The sequence below is a fragment of the Crinia signifera genome, chromosome 2, assembly GCF_055691185.1.
Source record: "Crinia signifera chromosome 2, ASM5569118v1, whole genome shotgun sequence".
In the NCBI taxonomy this organism is placed as follows: domain Eukaryota; kingdom Metazoa; phylum Chordata; class Amphibia; order Anura; family Myobatrachidae; genus Crinia; species Crinia signifera.
This window is the reverse complement of record NC_139218.1, coordinates 207855823-207871752: the sequence shown is the minus strand read 5'-3', so window position 1 is coordinate 207871752 and position 15930 is coordinate 207855823. Positions and strand designations below refer to the sequence as shown.

Below are 15930 nucleotides of genomic sequence, written 5' to 3'. Positions count from 1 at the left end.
ACAAACCATACAACGTGCAATTCAAAATAAACAATTAGTTAGAAGCGGAGAACTTAATCTTTAAAGTGGTACCTCATTTATAGATTTTGACGGGAGAAAAAGGGATCGTTACCAAAAAATCACCTTCAAAAGATAATATACAGGGCTGGATTAAAAAGTAATGCATCCGTGGCTATAAGTTTGAACATATTTGAACGCTTTTTTTTTGTACATGATAACTCAATTTATCCTCTATGTAATGCAGTATTCACTTTTCAACATAGTCCCCATACCTTTCCACACATGTGCGCCAATGCTTGACTAGACGGGCAAACCCAAGAAAGCTGGTGGTTGTTGTCACCACCTGGACCGAACGCAGGGCGTAACTACTGTAAGGCAGCCCCATCTGCCGCTTGGGGGAGCAAGCCACAGTGGGGTCGATGTGGGCGCCAGCACCCACTGGACGCACTGACATGCTGCTGCCTGCCACTGCCCACTGGCTGAGCACCGGAGGCGAGTCAGGCGCAGCGCGGGTGGGGCCATGGCAGAGACGACAAATCCCCCCCCACTGATTCAATTGACTGTACACAGAGCCGGCTATTGGCTATTTTTTATCGAAAATCGGCCAATCGGCCCAAAAATCGTTCTAGTGTGTGGGCACCTTAAGTTACTGTATAGGCCGGTAATATATTGCCGCTAATGAATTCAGCTGGTGCCCTCATATGCGGCACCTAATAGGATAGCAGCAGTGATATATCTATTCTCTATCTACAGTATACTGTATATGCTAAAACCAGACATGGTTTTATTTTTTCAATGGTTTGACAAATCTATACAAAATGTGAAATTTTGCTGCAGCTTTTCACTTTTTTATCATTAAACATTCAAGAAAGCAAATAGGCTTGTCCATGTTCGAGCTGGCCCAAACACATTCAGCAAAGTTAATCCAATCCTGAAACAAATTATTATTATCACTGTTCTTGTTTATTTATATGGTGCCAAAAGGGTTCCGCAGCACGTAACAATACATAAATGAGCAAAAAAAAAAACATTAAATGAATTACTGTACAAGGCAATTTAGGACAAGTACATGGTAAATAATGAGTAGAGAGGGCCCTGCTTGTGAGAGCTTACATTCTAAAGGGGAGTGGCGGTATTAAAGGTAATTTTCATTATACACATTCATATTTGCAGTTAAAAACTACATTTTAAATACTATTTGTCATGGAAGAATATTTTTTAAATAATGTTTTATAGTAAAAAATAAAATAAAAAAAAAACATTTAGAATTTAGATAACCAGTTCAAGATGCAAAGCTAAAACTGGCCACAAATTTCAATCTGCGGGTTTAAATCAAGGTCTACAAACAACTGTACCACAGACTTGGTCATTGCCATGAAACTGGTGACAATCAATCAAACTTCCAACTAATTAGAGTGTTTTGAGCATCGGTAATCACTACAACCTTCTTTTTTCACATGGACTTTTCAGATTTGTATCCTCTCAAAGACACTGTAGCTGACAGTTCTTGGAGATGCTTATTACTTTCAGAGTATTAGTCAATCTTCTATAGGAGTGCCTTATAAATATAGAGTAGGGAGGCGCCTTTTATCCTTATCTCCGGTGAGATTTATTGTTTATTGCACGCAAATAAACACATTATGTAATGGAGATCATTTTTTCTTTGATAGAATGAAAATCCAGGCCCAGGATCTTATAATGTTGGACAAGGACCAGACATTAACAGTGTCTCATTATCAGCAAAAGGGACAGGAGGCTTTCCATCAAAGGTAAAAATGATGAATATATTGAGACATCTCAATAACCTTTTTTTAATTTTATATATCATAGATATTTGCAATATGACTGCCTTGGTTAAAGGAGTTTTGCAGCAGTTCCCAGTAGTGCCAGAATAACAGTGTATTGGGTGTCACTATGGGCCTTATTCTAGTTCACTCTTTCTTACAAAATCCTTCTTAGATGGACAAAACCATGTGCACTGCAGGTGGGGCAGATGTAAAATGTGCAGAGAGAATTTGATTTGGGTGAGTTATTTTGTTTCTGTGCAGGGTAAATTCTGGCTGTTTTATTTTTACACTGCAATATAAATCTCACTTTGAAGTAAAACCCCACCCAAATATAATTCTCTCTTCACAAGTTACATCTGCCCCACCTGCAGTGCACATGGTTTTGTCCATCTAAGAAGGATTTTGTCATAAAGAGTGAACTAGAATAATGCCCTATATCTCAGGTTACCACATATAAATATTCCCATCATGATAGTATGATTATGACCAACTATCCAGATGGCCACATGGTCAGCCATAAATCATAAGTATTAATATTTGATTTATATTTTCCCTTTCCAATTTGCTCTTTACATACTGGTGTTGCTAGAGCAGAGGTTGTACTCCCCCGCATAGCACTGGCCACACACACACACACACAAACACATCACCTCTGTTTTTCACAATGGGCCTGATTCAGGTGGGGTTGGAGGCGATAGCTCTGTATGGTAATGCAGCAGGAAGCGTCTTTTACAGGCAGTCGCATCCTGCTGTAGTAGTTATCCGAGATGTATCCTAGGATGTATGATCAGCTCACTCAGTCACCATCAAATGACTTGTGGCGCCCATGGGGTGCACAAGATGCCCATGATGCAAAGAAATTCATGTGCAATGACAGGACATCTACTCGCAAGAGGTGAACAGTTTAAAGACTAACACTTAGCTTAGCACAGTGAATATTCCACAAATATCCATCTATTGTATATCAAATATGTGCATGCCCATTGGTCAGTCTTGCACATTTCATTATATCGTGTGTTTGCACATGTCCAGCAATCAGAAGCAGGAGTGATGCAACAGCCCAGAACTACAGTATGAATGGTGCTCATGGATTCCTGCTGAGCTAAGACAACCTGGCAGTGTGATATCCAATGGTACAATCCACTACTTTGCACCAACATATTTTAAAACTGCGTGTACAGAAGAATGCTTGGCTGATTGCTGTAATACAAAAAACTTTTCCTGGTGAACAATACAAATAAGAGTAATTACAAAAATATGTAGGTGAACTATACTCATAGGGTCATATTCAAATGTTTGCGCCACTGGCAGCTACTAGAGCAGGCATTCCCAACCGCGGTCCTCAAGGCATACCAACAGTGCAGGTTTTAGTGATATCCAGGCTTCAGCACAGATGGTTTAATTAGGATCACTCAGGTACTAATTAAGTCACCTGTGCTCAAGCCTGGATATCACTAAAACCTGCACTGTTGGTGTGCCTTGAGGACCGTGGTTGGGAATGCCTGTACTAGAGAAGGGCCAATGGAGCTATTGAGATGTATAGTAGATCTGTTTCGGTGCTGCCAGTGCCAGCATTTCAACTTGGATGGAGAGCTGACTTCTGCAAAAATTCACCTGTTTGAGAGCTTAAATGGGACTTGGTACTTATGTATTATCTGGGCTCCCATGTTAAATGCACCCCATTTTTTAATACCCCTACTATCCAACTACGCATGGAGCTGATTTTATATAGTGTGGCGAGCGCAGCGAGCCACCGTGCCCGAAGCGTGGCGAGGGGAAGCAGTCTCATAAGAAAAACGGGAGCCCAGATATTACATAAGTACCTGGGACTTTTTGCGATGTGCATATTAGTTTGGTCGGGTTTAGCTGCTATGGGCCACTAAACCTGACCATAATGAGCACATTCAGAGCAAAAAAAAACATCAATTGCATATCTCCCCATGATCACACAATGCTCTAGACGGGAGATCCAGCGCTATATGGCAATTCAAAACAGTCCATTGAATACTAAACTACCCCAAATGTAACCTTTTTTTTTTTTATATTCATCACAATCAAAAGATCATTATCACTAGCAGATCTGCATATTGGCCCTCATCCAGATTGACCTGCAAAGCTGCAGCTTTTCTAACCCCCCCCCCCGCACAGACCATTGAATATTTGCAAGCACACGCAGATGTAAAACACATCTCTGGTGTCTTAAATCTGCAAGCGCCCTGTGCTGTGCCTTGGTAAAATTGGGGCTAATTCAGTAGCCCATGCAGTAGTAAGAAAATTGCAAATATTATCACACTTCTGCGCATTTTGGAAGCTCAAAGTGAAATTGGATCCTGGAAGACGTGTTTGCAGTTTGATGGGCAGCTACTTGGTAAAAAAAATGGAGCAATAAATATCTTGCTGAGTTGGTCAAAATGGGGTTATGAATGTAATATTATCTTTTTTTGTTTCTGGTGCAGTTCTGGTCACATCTAGCCTTGGAGGCAAGTCCATCTAATAATTAAAATAAGAACTTCGGTAATTCCCCTACTGTAGTTCCCCACTTTACTGATCGCCTAAATCAAGTGTATGAGGGCTCTTGGATTCTGCTGGCAATCCACATGGAAACATTTCACCAAATATGCGGAGGTTCATGAGGGGTGCAAGCATAATGTTAACATTGAACTCTCATTGCAGTATTCAATAGTCCCATTTGCTTGTTTTTCCATCGAGGTTCACTTTTCTTTGGCGAGAATGCAAGTCCTCTCTCCAAAAATGTTCCTCACCCTATTCAACACTCCTGGTTCGCCGAAAAAAAAACAGAGAGCTTTGCCCTGTTCGCCATTTTGGTCATCGCTGTTGTTAGCCGTTGCTAGCCGTTGCTTTCTTATAGGAAATTTGGTGTACCTTGCAGTTTGTTTATTCAATGCAAAAAATGGAGAACGCTGCTCATTGTTTTTTTTGGCTCTCGGCATCTCTTTTTAGGTGAACTAAACTTTTGCACTTTTTGGTGTTATCTTTAATTTTCTTGCCCCCCCATGATGCATTTTTTGGTACTCTTTACCTAGAAGGGCGCCCGCGATTGGAATCGCGGGCGTCGGGGGTAAAAAATCGCGGGTTAATCGCGGGTACATTAAAAACGGGTGCCCGCGATGACCGCGATTTTCCCATAGGGATCAATGTTAAAAACGGTGATTGACCGCGATTTTAATGTTAAATGCCTCAATGCCCGCGATTTGGCCATAGGAATCAATGTTAAATGGGCCACAGAGCTCTAATAGTGACCGTGAACTCTGAAATGGCCCCCACAATTGTTAACGCCACCCCACGATCAACGTGAACCCGAAGCGTGGCGAGCGCAGCGAGCCCGCGAGGGACGGCGGTACGCGTCCTCCGACCTTTTCATGCCCTACTATCCACGTCGGCGTGGAGTTGAGAATAGAATAGTGTGGCGAGCGCAGCGAGCCACCGAGGCCCGAAGCGTGGCGAGCGCACGCGGATACCTTCACAGGTAAACGCGTCCCCTCGCGGGCTTCACAGGTGTCCGCTTTTCGCCACGGACACCTGTGAAGACCGCGAGGGGACGCGTATAACTGTGAAGGTATCCGCGTCCTCTCGCGGGGCTCGCTGCGCTCGCCACGCTTCGGGCCTCGGTGGCTCGCTGCGCTCGCCACACTATTCTATTCTCAACTCCACGCCGACGTGGATAGTAGGGCATGAAAAGGTCGGAGGACTCGTACCGCCGCCCCGCGCGGGCTCGCTGCGTTCGCCACGCTTCGGGTTCACGTTGATCGTGGGGTGGCGTTAACAATTGTGGGGGCCATTTCAGAGTTCACGGTGACTATTAGGGCTCTGTGGCCCATTTAACATTGTTTCCTATGTAAAAATCGCGGGCATTGAGGCATTGAACACTAAAATCGGGTCCAATCTCATTTTTAACATTGGTCCCTATGGGAAATCGCGGGCATCGCGTCGCACCCGATTTTTAGTGCATTCGATGGTCGCGATGGTCGCGATGGGCGCCCTTCTAGGTAAAGAGTACCCATTTTTTTTCTAACTGTATATTCTACCCATGATTTACCTCAGTTACAACACATGGTTCACCTCTTATTCCTCACTCCTTCTTTTAGACTATGAGGAGATACACCGCTTTTCACACATAAGCTGTTTGGAATTGTTTTTTAAGGCTAATTTGTGTTTTTCTGCATATATCTGTGAAATTTGAACAAATGAAGCGAATAAATCTTGCCACCCACAACAGAGTACAAGAAGGAGGGGGCAGCAATTTAGGGAAGTATGCCTCAAGGGGAAGTATGGGGGTGAGGTCTTAGAAGTTCCACAGTCGCCACCTGCATTAGGTGCAAAAAGGATCAACACAGACATCCTTGATTTTTTCGATTTACAGACTTGGTGGCGCCCCCCCAGATCCTGGCACCCTAGGCAGATGTCTAAAGCTGCCTAATGGTAGAGCCGGCCCTGCATCCACAGAACTGCATAATACTTCACAGTACATTCACAACAATAAGAAATTGCTGTGTTTTACATTCTTAATTTTAACATAGACAAAACCGTTAAAAAAAGACAGTGGGTGGTGGTGATGGTATGGAGAGAGACACTGGTGGCATGATACAAAGTGCAACAAACAGTCGGAAATTAGAGACGCAGGAGGAAACAGGGAGAGGTATTTTATATTAGTGTGCATTCTAGCACCCGCCATCTTTTAAAACTCATGCAGTTCCTGTTCGCTGTCTGCTGTGGTGTTTCTAGCAGAGGTCTGGTTTGCATATCAGCACTGATATACAGAACACACTGTGCTAGAAGCACTACAGCAGACAGCAACACCCCAGGCAGGGAAGAGGAATTGCATGGGCTTTAAAAGATGGTGGGTGCTACAATGAAAACTATATATTACGTTAAACAACTTCGTATGATACATATTTATATTATCATCTTGGTTTTTTTAGGCATCGAAAGGTTTGTTCTTTAAGGTTATCCGCACTCCAGCTCCTAACACATACCACATACAGGATACATTGTTTTTAAAGAAGGATTTCAGCAAAAGCTACTCCAGCATGTTTCACCAGCCTATTGCTACAAAGGTAGAAGATACAAAGAACAAGACACCATCTCCAAATCAGTATGATGTACGTATAAATCACTGGTACATGGATTATTACATGAGAAAGTTTGGTTGGTTCATATCATTTTGGTCATTGACTGGCCTATCCCGAATTCTGATCATAAAATGTATTATGTCTTTTACTTTTAGAAAATATCTGCATTCTTTAAAAGAACATTATATTTTTTCTTTTTTTTTTCTTTTTTTTTTACAGGCATCTATAAATTATTGTCATCCAAATAACAATGTGTCTGCTCATGCTTCTTTTGTATCAAAGACAAAGAGAGATGCTATACATTTGACTCCTCTAAAAGGACCGTCACCTTGTAAGTACCGGTGTAAGGTGCTGCATGCTTCTTTTTTTTTTTATCCAATATATATTTTCTTGAACCTCTAAAATCATATACAAAGAAACAATACTATATGAAATAGCTGGAATGATACGTAAGAGAAACAAACAACAATTTCCAACATTTTCCATCGCTTCACATCATAAGTATCATCAAAAGTATCATTCTAAAACGAATAAGCAGCTTCTCGAACTAAGAGAACAATTGGCTCTAGCACAACGGTTCTCAAACTGTGAGTCATGACCCCAAAGTGGCTCCCGACCTTCTCAGCATGGGGTCGCGACTCCATGTTGCTGACCATCAGGCTGATGACTTTTCTAATCTCAGTCAGTGATTCAAGGAGTCTGAAAAATCTGTTGAATTATCTGTTATTTTAGACTCCTCCCATCATTTTGTGCCTCCACAATGCTGCCATGTATGTGCTGTCTGCTGACTACACACATCATGTGATGACCTTCTGCAGTAACTTGCTGGGGTCCTGTCATTAATTTTATTGTCTGATGGGGTCCCAGAGCAAAATAGTTTGAGGACCCCTGCTCTAGCAGATAGACTTAATATAGTGGTTTCCAGCAGTGGCGTAATGTAATAATAGCCCTGCAGACCCCGCAGTGGCTGGGAGGCGCTGAGAAAGTGACGATGCCGGGGGTCTGTGGGGCCATTGTTGCGCCACTGCTGGAAACCACTATATTCAGTCTATCTGCTGAGTTCAGCAGCCATGCGCGATTCTGGCCAAACTCTTTTCTTTTTAAAGGGTCAATCATTTACAAGGAATGGTTTTGCCTTGTAAATGATTGCCCCTTTAAAAACAGCAGGAATTCGGCAGCCGTGCAGGATGCAGGGCTATTACATCTGGCCCCAGATGTATGTAGACACATCTGGGGGAAATTTACTAAGATGGGAGTTCTATTTCACATGGATGTTGCTATATGACACCAATCAGTTACTATCTATTATTTTCTATAAGGTGCTAAATAAATAAATAGTAAATTCTGATTAGCCCAGGGGTGGGGAACCTTTTTTCTACTGAGGGCCATTTGGAAAATTTGAAAACCCTTCGGGGGCCATATAAAAATTATCAATTATCGGCATATACGTGTGGGCATTATACACAGGGCAGCGGCATATACATGTGGGCATTATACACAGGACAGCAGCATATACATGTGGGCATTATACATGTGGACATTATACACAGGGCACCGGCATATACATGTGGGCATAATACACAAGGGCAGCGGCATATATATGTGGGCATTATACACCCTGGCAGCGGCATATACATGTGGGCATTATACACAGGGCACCGGCATATACATGTGGGCATTATACACAAGGGCAGCGGCATATACATGTGGGCATTATACACAGGGCAGCGGCATATACATGTGGGCATTATACACACTGACAGCGACATATACATGTGGGCATTATACACACTGGCAGCGGCATATACATGTGGGCATTATACACAGGGCAGCGGCATATACATGTGGGCATTATACACAGGGCAGCGGCATATACATGTGGGCATTATACACAGGGCAGCGGCATATATATGTGGGCATTATACACACAGGCAGCAGCATATTCATGTGGGCATTATACACAGGGCAGTGGCATATACATGTGGGCATTATACACACTGACATTGGCATATACATGTGGGCATTATACACACTGACATTGACATATACATGTGGGCATTATACACACGGGCAGCGACATATACATGTGGGCATTATACACACTGACAGCGGCATATACATGTGGGCATTATACACACTGACAGCGGCATATACATGTGGGCATTATACACACTGACAGCGGCATATACATGTGGACTTATACACACTGGCAGCGGCATATACATGTGGGCATTATACACAGGGCAGCGGCATATACATGTGGGCATTATACACACGGGCAGCTGCATATACATGTGGGCATTATACACACGGGCAGCGACATATACATGTGGGCAGAGACACCATAAAAAGTGACAGTGTGGAGGAGGGGGGTGTCACCACCAAACAGGTTAATGTGATTATGTATGATTATGAGAATCAGACATAATCACATTAACCTGTTTGGGTGTGAATCTAGGGGTAAATGACAACCCCTGGATCTGTCAGTCACTGGGGAAGGGAGGGTGAGAAAAGCAGCATTAGCGGGCACGTCTTCTGCACATTTCCCCCGCCACCCGCCCGGCTATATTACTGATTAATCGGGCGCCCGCCTGCCTATATTACTGATGTATCAGCCCAGTCGTCCGCCCACCTATATTACTTTTTAAACAGCCACCCGCCCGGCTATATTACCGATTAATCAGCCGCCCGCCTATATTACTGATGTATCAGCCGCCCGCCCGCCTATATTACTGAAGTATCAGCCGCCCGCCCACCTATATTACATACCAGGCGCCGGGGATGGCTGCTGCTGCTGCCGCCGGGGAGATGTGCAGAAGACGCGCCCGCCAATCACAGTGGCTGGGGAGGTGATGCGCCGGCAGTGATTGGCGGGCGCGTCTTATGCACATCTGCCCAGCGGCAGCAGCAGCCATCCCCGGCGGCTGGTATGTAATATAGGCGGGCGGGCGGCTGATACTTCAGTAATATAGGCGGGCGGCTGTTTAAAAAGTAATATAGGCGGGCGGGCCGGACATACTGGGTGCAGGGGCCGTATCCGGCCCGCGGGCCGGAGGTTCCACACCCCTGGATTAGCCCATAGCAACATCCCAGGTGAAATAGAACTCCCATCTTAGAAAATGTTCCCCCATCTATAGATGTGTTGGTTATCTGATGAGGAATACCAGCGGTGCAGGTCCTTAAATGTATGTTTTTATTGTGGAGCCCAGGACCATTTCATTGGGGATTGCTCCCTCTGTGAGGCCAGGAATAAGATTATTGCTTCTGTGCCCACTCAGGAAGAGATTCGTGGCTATCACTGGGGACCCAGAACGAAGATCTTTTTGCCTAAAAACAGTAAAATTTCGGTCAAGCCGCAAGAAGGGAAACCGAATGTCAAGTTCCACGAGGGGAGTCCGGTTGTCCAACCCCAATAGGGGGTCCTGTTGGTCTAAACCCAAGAGGAGGTTTATCACTCCAGGTGAGGGTTCCGAGTCCGACACTCCCTAACTGAAACTTGGCTGGTTTCCAGACTCCTACACTGTACTAGGCTAGCTCGCTTACTCTGTGCTTAATCTGTGTAACTGTACAAAGGTACGTTATCTGTGAAATAGCGCGGGGGGGGTTTGCGCTGAAGTAGCGTCAGTCACAAACAGCGGATGTACTCGCAAACTGCCGCTGTAGTCAGAATTTGAGTCCCAGAATTTGAGTCAGAATTTGAGTCCCAGTCACAAACACACTTTCCACTCCATCCCAAAGCGTGGCGAGCAGATGCGGTAAGCGTCCGACCGTCCTTTTCATACCCCCACTATCCACGTCGGCGTGGAGTTGATTTTATATAGTGTGGCGAGCCACAGAGCCCGAAGTGTGGCTAGTGCAGCGAGCCCCGCTAGGAGACGTGGATTACTTCACATGTATTACGTGTCTCCTCGCAGGGCTCGCTGCACTCGTCATGCTACGGGCTCGCTGCGCTCGCCACTCTATATGAAATCAACTCCGCGCAGACGTGGATAGTGGGGGTATGAAAAGGTCGGTCGGACACGTACCGCGTCCCCTCACGGGACTCGCTGTGCTCTCCACACTTCGGGATAACGTGGACAGTGGAGTAAACAAGGACAACAGCTGTTAAGTCGACAGGTGTCATTATTAACAGGTTGACACAACTCTGTTTGTGACGGAGGTGAAATACACGCTATTTCTAACGCTAAGAGTACTACTGTTACTGGGACGCAACCTCTTGTTGCGGCCAACGAGACACTGTTAGTGGCTACAGACGCAATTTGTGACTGAGACGCTACTACAGCGCAAAAAATAATGCTATTTCAAAGACAAACTGGTAACGTAGCTTATTACAGTAAACGTGCGCTACCTTAGTACAGTATAGAACTCTGAAAAGCTGCCAAGTTTCATACTTTAACTACACACTGGGCGGTATTCAATGTGAATACCGGCGACGTGCAGCGAATCCTGTTTAGGATTCGCTGCACATTCGCCACTGGTCGCCGCGTTCCGGAGCCTCGCCGGCTCCGGTATTCAACGAGTCAGGGGCTCGCTGCCCCTGACTGGCGAATTTGAGCTCCTGTGGCGGACGCCGCAGGGAGCCTGAGGACGGTGGCAGGCAGGGAGATGGAAGTCTCTCTGCCTGCCCCAGAACGTTTGTGGGGGGGAGGTGGGCTCCCCGGGTGCCAGGCAGCACAGGCTGCCCCCCGGGGGTGCCAGCAGGGGGCCGGGTATATTCACTACACCCGATCATGCATATGTAATGATCGGGTGAAGTGAATATATGAATATCTAATGAGCAGCTCGGCTCCGGCCCCCTGCTGGCTGGTCTGTGTAAAAAAAAAATATATATTTTTTTTAAATTAAATATATATTCATGTGCTTACAGCACATGAATAAAAATAGCATGCCCCTCCTCAGAATAAAATTCCAGATTTTTTTACACCAATTGTAAAAACCAAAAACACTTTATTTTAAAAGTTCACCTTCTGACTAAAATGGTCATTCACCGTTTTAGTCAGAAATTCGCCTTACAGCACAAAATCGCCATAAAAACCTGCCAAATCAGCCTCATTGAATACCGCCCACTGACTGAGCCTGCACGCAAGCTGGAAAGCTGCCAAGTTTTTCAAAGTAAATGTAAACAGACTGCTGGGCAAGCTGCCAATTTCACAGAAACAGTAAACAGACAGTGGCGCCGTGAAACTACACAAGTACCTTTTTTTTTTTTTTACGAAAATAATGTGGAAGGGGGTGTTTTCACAATCTGTCATTCTAGTATCCTCTAAATGCAATAAAGGGCTTTTGGAGCAGTTTTCGTGCTCCAAACCCTTTAATTTGCAACTATAAGTAACAAGATCACATGTCCCATAACTTATAATGGTAAATGGGATGTGTTCAAACTTAAAAAATATTGTGAAAAAAAAACCCTGCAGTGAGCCGTGTGATAGTCCTGCCCTGCACAGCTTTCTCTACCCCTGTGCAGAGAAAAAGCTGTTGGGACGTGGCCAGTGTGATCAGCTATGTGTGTCCAAAGGACACATAAGCTGATCTCTATTTAAGCTCAGGTGAGGTGCTGGTTACCTGTGCTCCCTTTTGCTCCAGTGACGGTTGATGCTAGAATCACTTCCGTTTTTTTACTTTTCCCATCATGCATCCATGGGTCCATGTATACCTGGGGGAATATATATCTGTGGCAAGCAAAACAAGATACCGCCCCAAAAAGCGAGCCCGCTGAAATAAAAGAAAATAACCTACAACTACGTTAATGACAGATAAAGTAAAAAAACCTCTGTGAGGGCATCTAAAAACCTCTGCCCTCACCTAACGTCACATCCTGGTCGAAAAACAGAAGTGGATCTAGACACATTCCTCCTGTGACCTCCTGGGGGAGTAAAGTGATGCTGCAAAGCGGCAGTTTATTTTACAGCACCGAAGTTCACAGCAGCAGGGAGCCCTGATGACTGGCAGCCCTCCAGGAACTCTGATTGCTGATACCAGAGTGGTAAGTATGATCAGTGATGAAGGGAGGGGTCGCCGAGATGGCAAGGGGGTGCTCACTTGGGGTATTTTTCACAAAATGCAACCTAATCAATTACCCTCTAGGTAATTTATACTGTGTTGTTTCCATAATTGCCACAATTAGTTATACAGATATAAATAGAAAGAATTAAATCCAACAGCATTTATTTTATTATAGTTTAAAACCTGCCATTTATTCCTGATCTCCACATTATTTTGTTCATTTTATATACTTTAGTTTGACCTATTCTAGCTTCTTCTGCATATTCCAATTCTGCTGCTCTTGAGAAGAAGTACTGGTCTTGAAATCAGCCAACTGTGGGGGAGCAACCAGTTGGCTTAGGTCAGTTATCTAGCACAGTCTTTGAAATGACAAATATGGATTTGTTGCTATTGGTAATTACTCCACTTTATCCCTCCCCAAGGCTTGATATAGCTCAATTATGTATAGTATTTGCGGAAATCAGCATATAATATAAACTTAGCCTGGCAGGGGTATCTTTCTTCCTTTTGCCAGTTGCCTTTATGGGCTGGTGCAGTTTTTCCGCTAACTTAAAGTGATGTTTAACTGACCACTGACATAACTTTGCTGCTCAATTTAAGTTACTATGCCTATTTAAACCCTTTGATAAGCAGCATTTGGTGCTAGAGTATTAAGTTGTATTTCATAGCTTTAATAGCAACTACTATTATTATACCAGACCTCCGGTCCATTTTTGACTGAATTTAGTACCACACCACCATATATCAACCCAGCTCACATTCAATGAGCATTAAGAGGGCTGCCAAGCCCTAAAACCTTGAGTAGGTTCTTGGTGAAGACCTGAGGACCATTAGACCATGTAGCTCTTCCAATGCTAGCCCTGTCTGATCAGAGTTCAGGTTTCTAATCTATATTCACAACAGTTATGCAGTGCATTGTGTGAAAGTGGCAGTAACCTAACATGACATCTCTGGTCTAAGACATACTATTGTTACATTATTACATTTATAAATCATTATTGATTGTATTTCGTTTTCTTGGAATGCATTAGGTTAAACAAGGTTAGTAGTTAAACTTTGTCATTGCCTGCTGACATAGCTGGTTAGATGACATGCTTTTAGCAGGAAGTCCACTATGAAAATTACACTTCACAAAGCGGCTGGATTTATTACAGGAATTACTGTAAATACTTTTGCAACAATTGTGCATCTAGAGCCTTTCCAGTGAAAAGATTACGTTAATGTATTTAAGTATAAATTCTTTCACTTAGATTGTAGAGATACAGAAATAAAACATTGATGACACTTATTTATCTTTCATACCGATAATGACATGAAGTCTACATTGTGGTGGAGACTAGTACACAGGCCACACCAAAATTCACAAAATATAACAAAAATGAACAATAATGAAATAATCCCTAAGCAAATAGACAATACCGTACATTGTATTTTTTTTTTTTTGTAGGTCACTATAGAGTAAATGACTCATTAGTTAAGGAATCTCCCAAGGTCCTAGTTTCGTGCTTCAGGTCAAAGACTTCTCGGGATGTTTTGAACGTGACCTCAAATAACCCAGGACCAGCAAGCTATGAGCCATATGGATCTCCTGATGTAACAAAGAAGACAGTCTTTCCGTGAGTTTTAATATTGTCAGAAAGACAGCCGTATTTGATTGTGGTAGTCATCAGTATAGTGAAAGCTGCTTTACCACCTAGGCTGGGAACTGAGTATTCTACTGTAGCTTGAGGCCCATGGGCTTCTTCAATAAACACAACAGTGCAGTGGTTGCCAACCTCAGTCCTCAAGTACCCCCAACAGTTCACGATTTCCAGGTCACCAAGCAGATGCACGTGTATGCATTACTCATTGACACATTTTAAAAGATCCATAGGTGGAACTAATTATTTTACTTCTGTTTCTGTATGGAGACCTAGAAAACATGAACTGCTGGAGATAGTTGAGGACCAAGGTTAAGAACCATTGTAATAAGTGCAGTATGTAAGTTGACGCTTGAGTAATTTATATACTGTATATAATGGTGTGCTGTATGTCATCACTTTGTGCTTGTTGGCCACCCGATTTTCCCATGCAGGTTCTTGCACTTTCAAACTGTGAATTATACTCCTTTTCCTCCTACTGTTAGCATAATAGGTCTTTAAATAGTACAGTGTAACAGAACACAAGGGAATCTGACAGCATTTTTTTAGGTACACGTTTTTGATAGCACTAAGCATTAGATTTGAAATGATTTAACTGCTTACCCTAGAAGTCTCACTAGCCCTTGTATAAGGCCAAATGAAAAGGAGACTATGGTTGTATGTAACAAATATTTTAATTAAAGAATATTTCATTACAGTTCATGTGTAACATTACAACTGCACATAATTGCCATTGACATTCATGTACTGATCTCACCATAGAAAGGGAGTGGATGGCATCAGTGTAGAAAATCTCGGGTTGCTGATGGATCCCATTTTCCACGGTGTCCTGCACTCAATTGTCACAGCTTAGCCGTTGATCTTTCAGTGATTTTGTTTTAAGGGGCCAAAGATATGGGAGTCACATGGGGAGATATTGGAGCTGTATGAAGAATGTTTAGGACCTCCCATTAAAATTTTGTCAGCTGGTCGAGGTTCTCCACGTACTGAAACAGATAGGTCAAGCAAACACCCATTCTCGTCAACTTGTTATATTCTGACAGATGCTTGGGCACCCACTGTGCACAAACTTTGCCATAACCAAGTTTGTTGAGAATTATGTGATGCACAGTTCCCTTGCTTATCGACAGTGCAGCAGCAATTTCATCTGATGAGCAAGATCCTCCACAGCCAAATCATGGCAGGGTTGTTGACCATGCTCACCTGCCCGGGCCGTGGTAGGTCCTTGATGGTTTCACGTGTCGCCTTATTACGCTGACACCACTGGAATATGTTGCATCATGTGAGATCCTGCTCTCTGTACACTGCCTTTACCCTGCGATAAATTTATGAAGCATGCTCGCCTTCTACGCAAAGAAATTAGATAACCGCTCTTTGCACTGATCTGAAGGAATCCATCATACATCCGAC

General features: G+C 43.6%; 1 protein-coding gene across 4 annotated transcripts in view; it reads left to right on the top strand.

Moving 5' to 3' along the window:
- The window catches only part of STPG1 (sperm tail PG-rich repeat containing 1), a 68564-nt gene that overhangs the window by 39860 nt on the left and 12774 nt on the right, over positions 1-15930 (top strand). For 3 of the 4 annotated variants that reach the window (XM_083173613.1, XM_083173614.1, XM_083173615.1), the window contains 4 exons: positions 1671-1769; positions 6728-6907; positions 7097-7208; positions 14328-14496. In XM_083173613.1, coding sequence (XP_083029739.1) covers positions 1671-1769; positions 6728-6907; positions 7097-7208; positions 14328-14496 — 560 coding nt within the window. The remainder of the gene's footprint in view (positions 1-1670; positions 1770-6727; positions 6908-7096; positions 7209-14327; positions 14497-15930) is intronic. The other variant, XM_083173616.1, reaches the window with a different exon arrangement.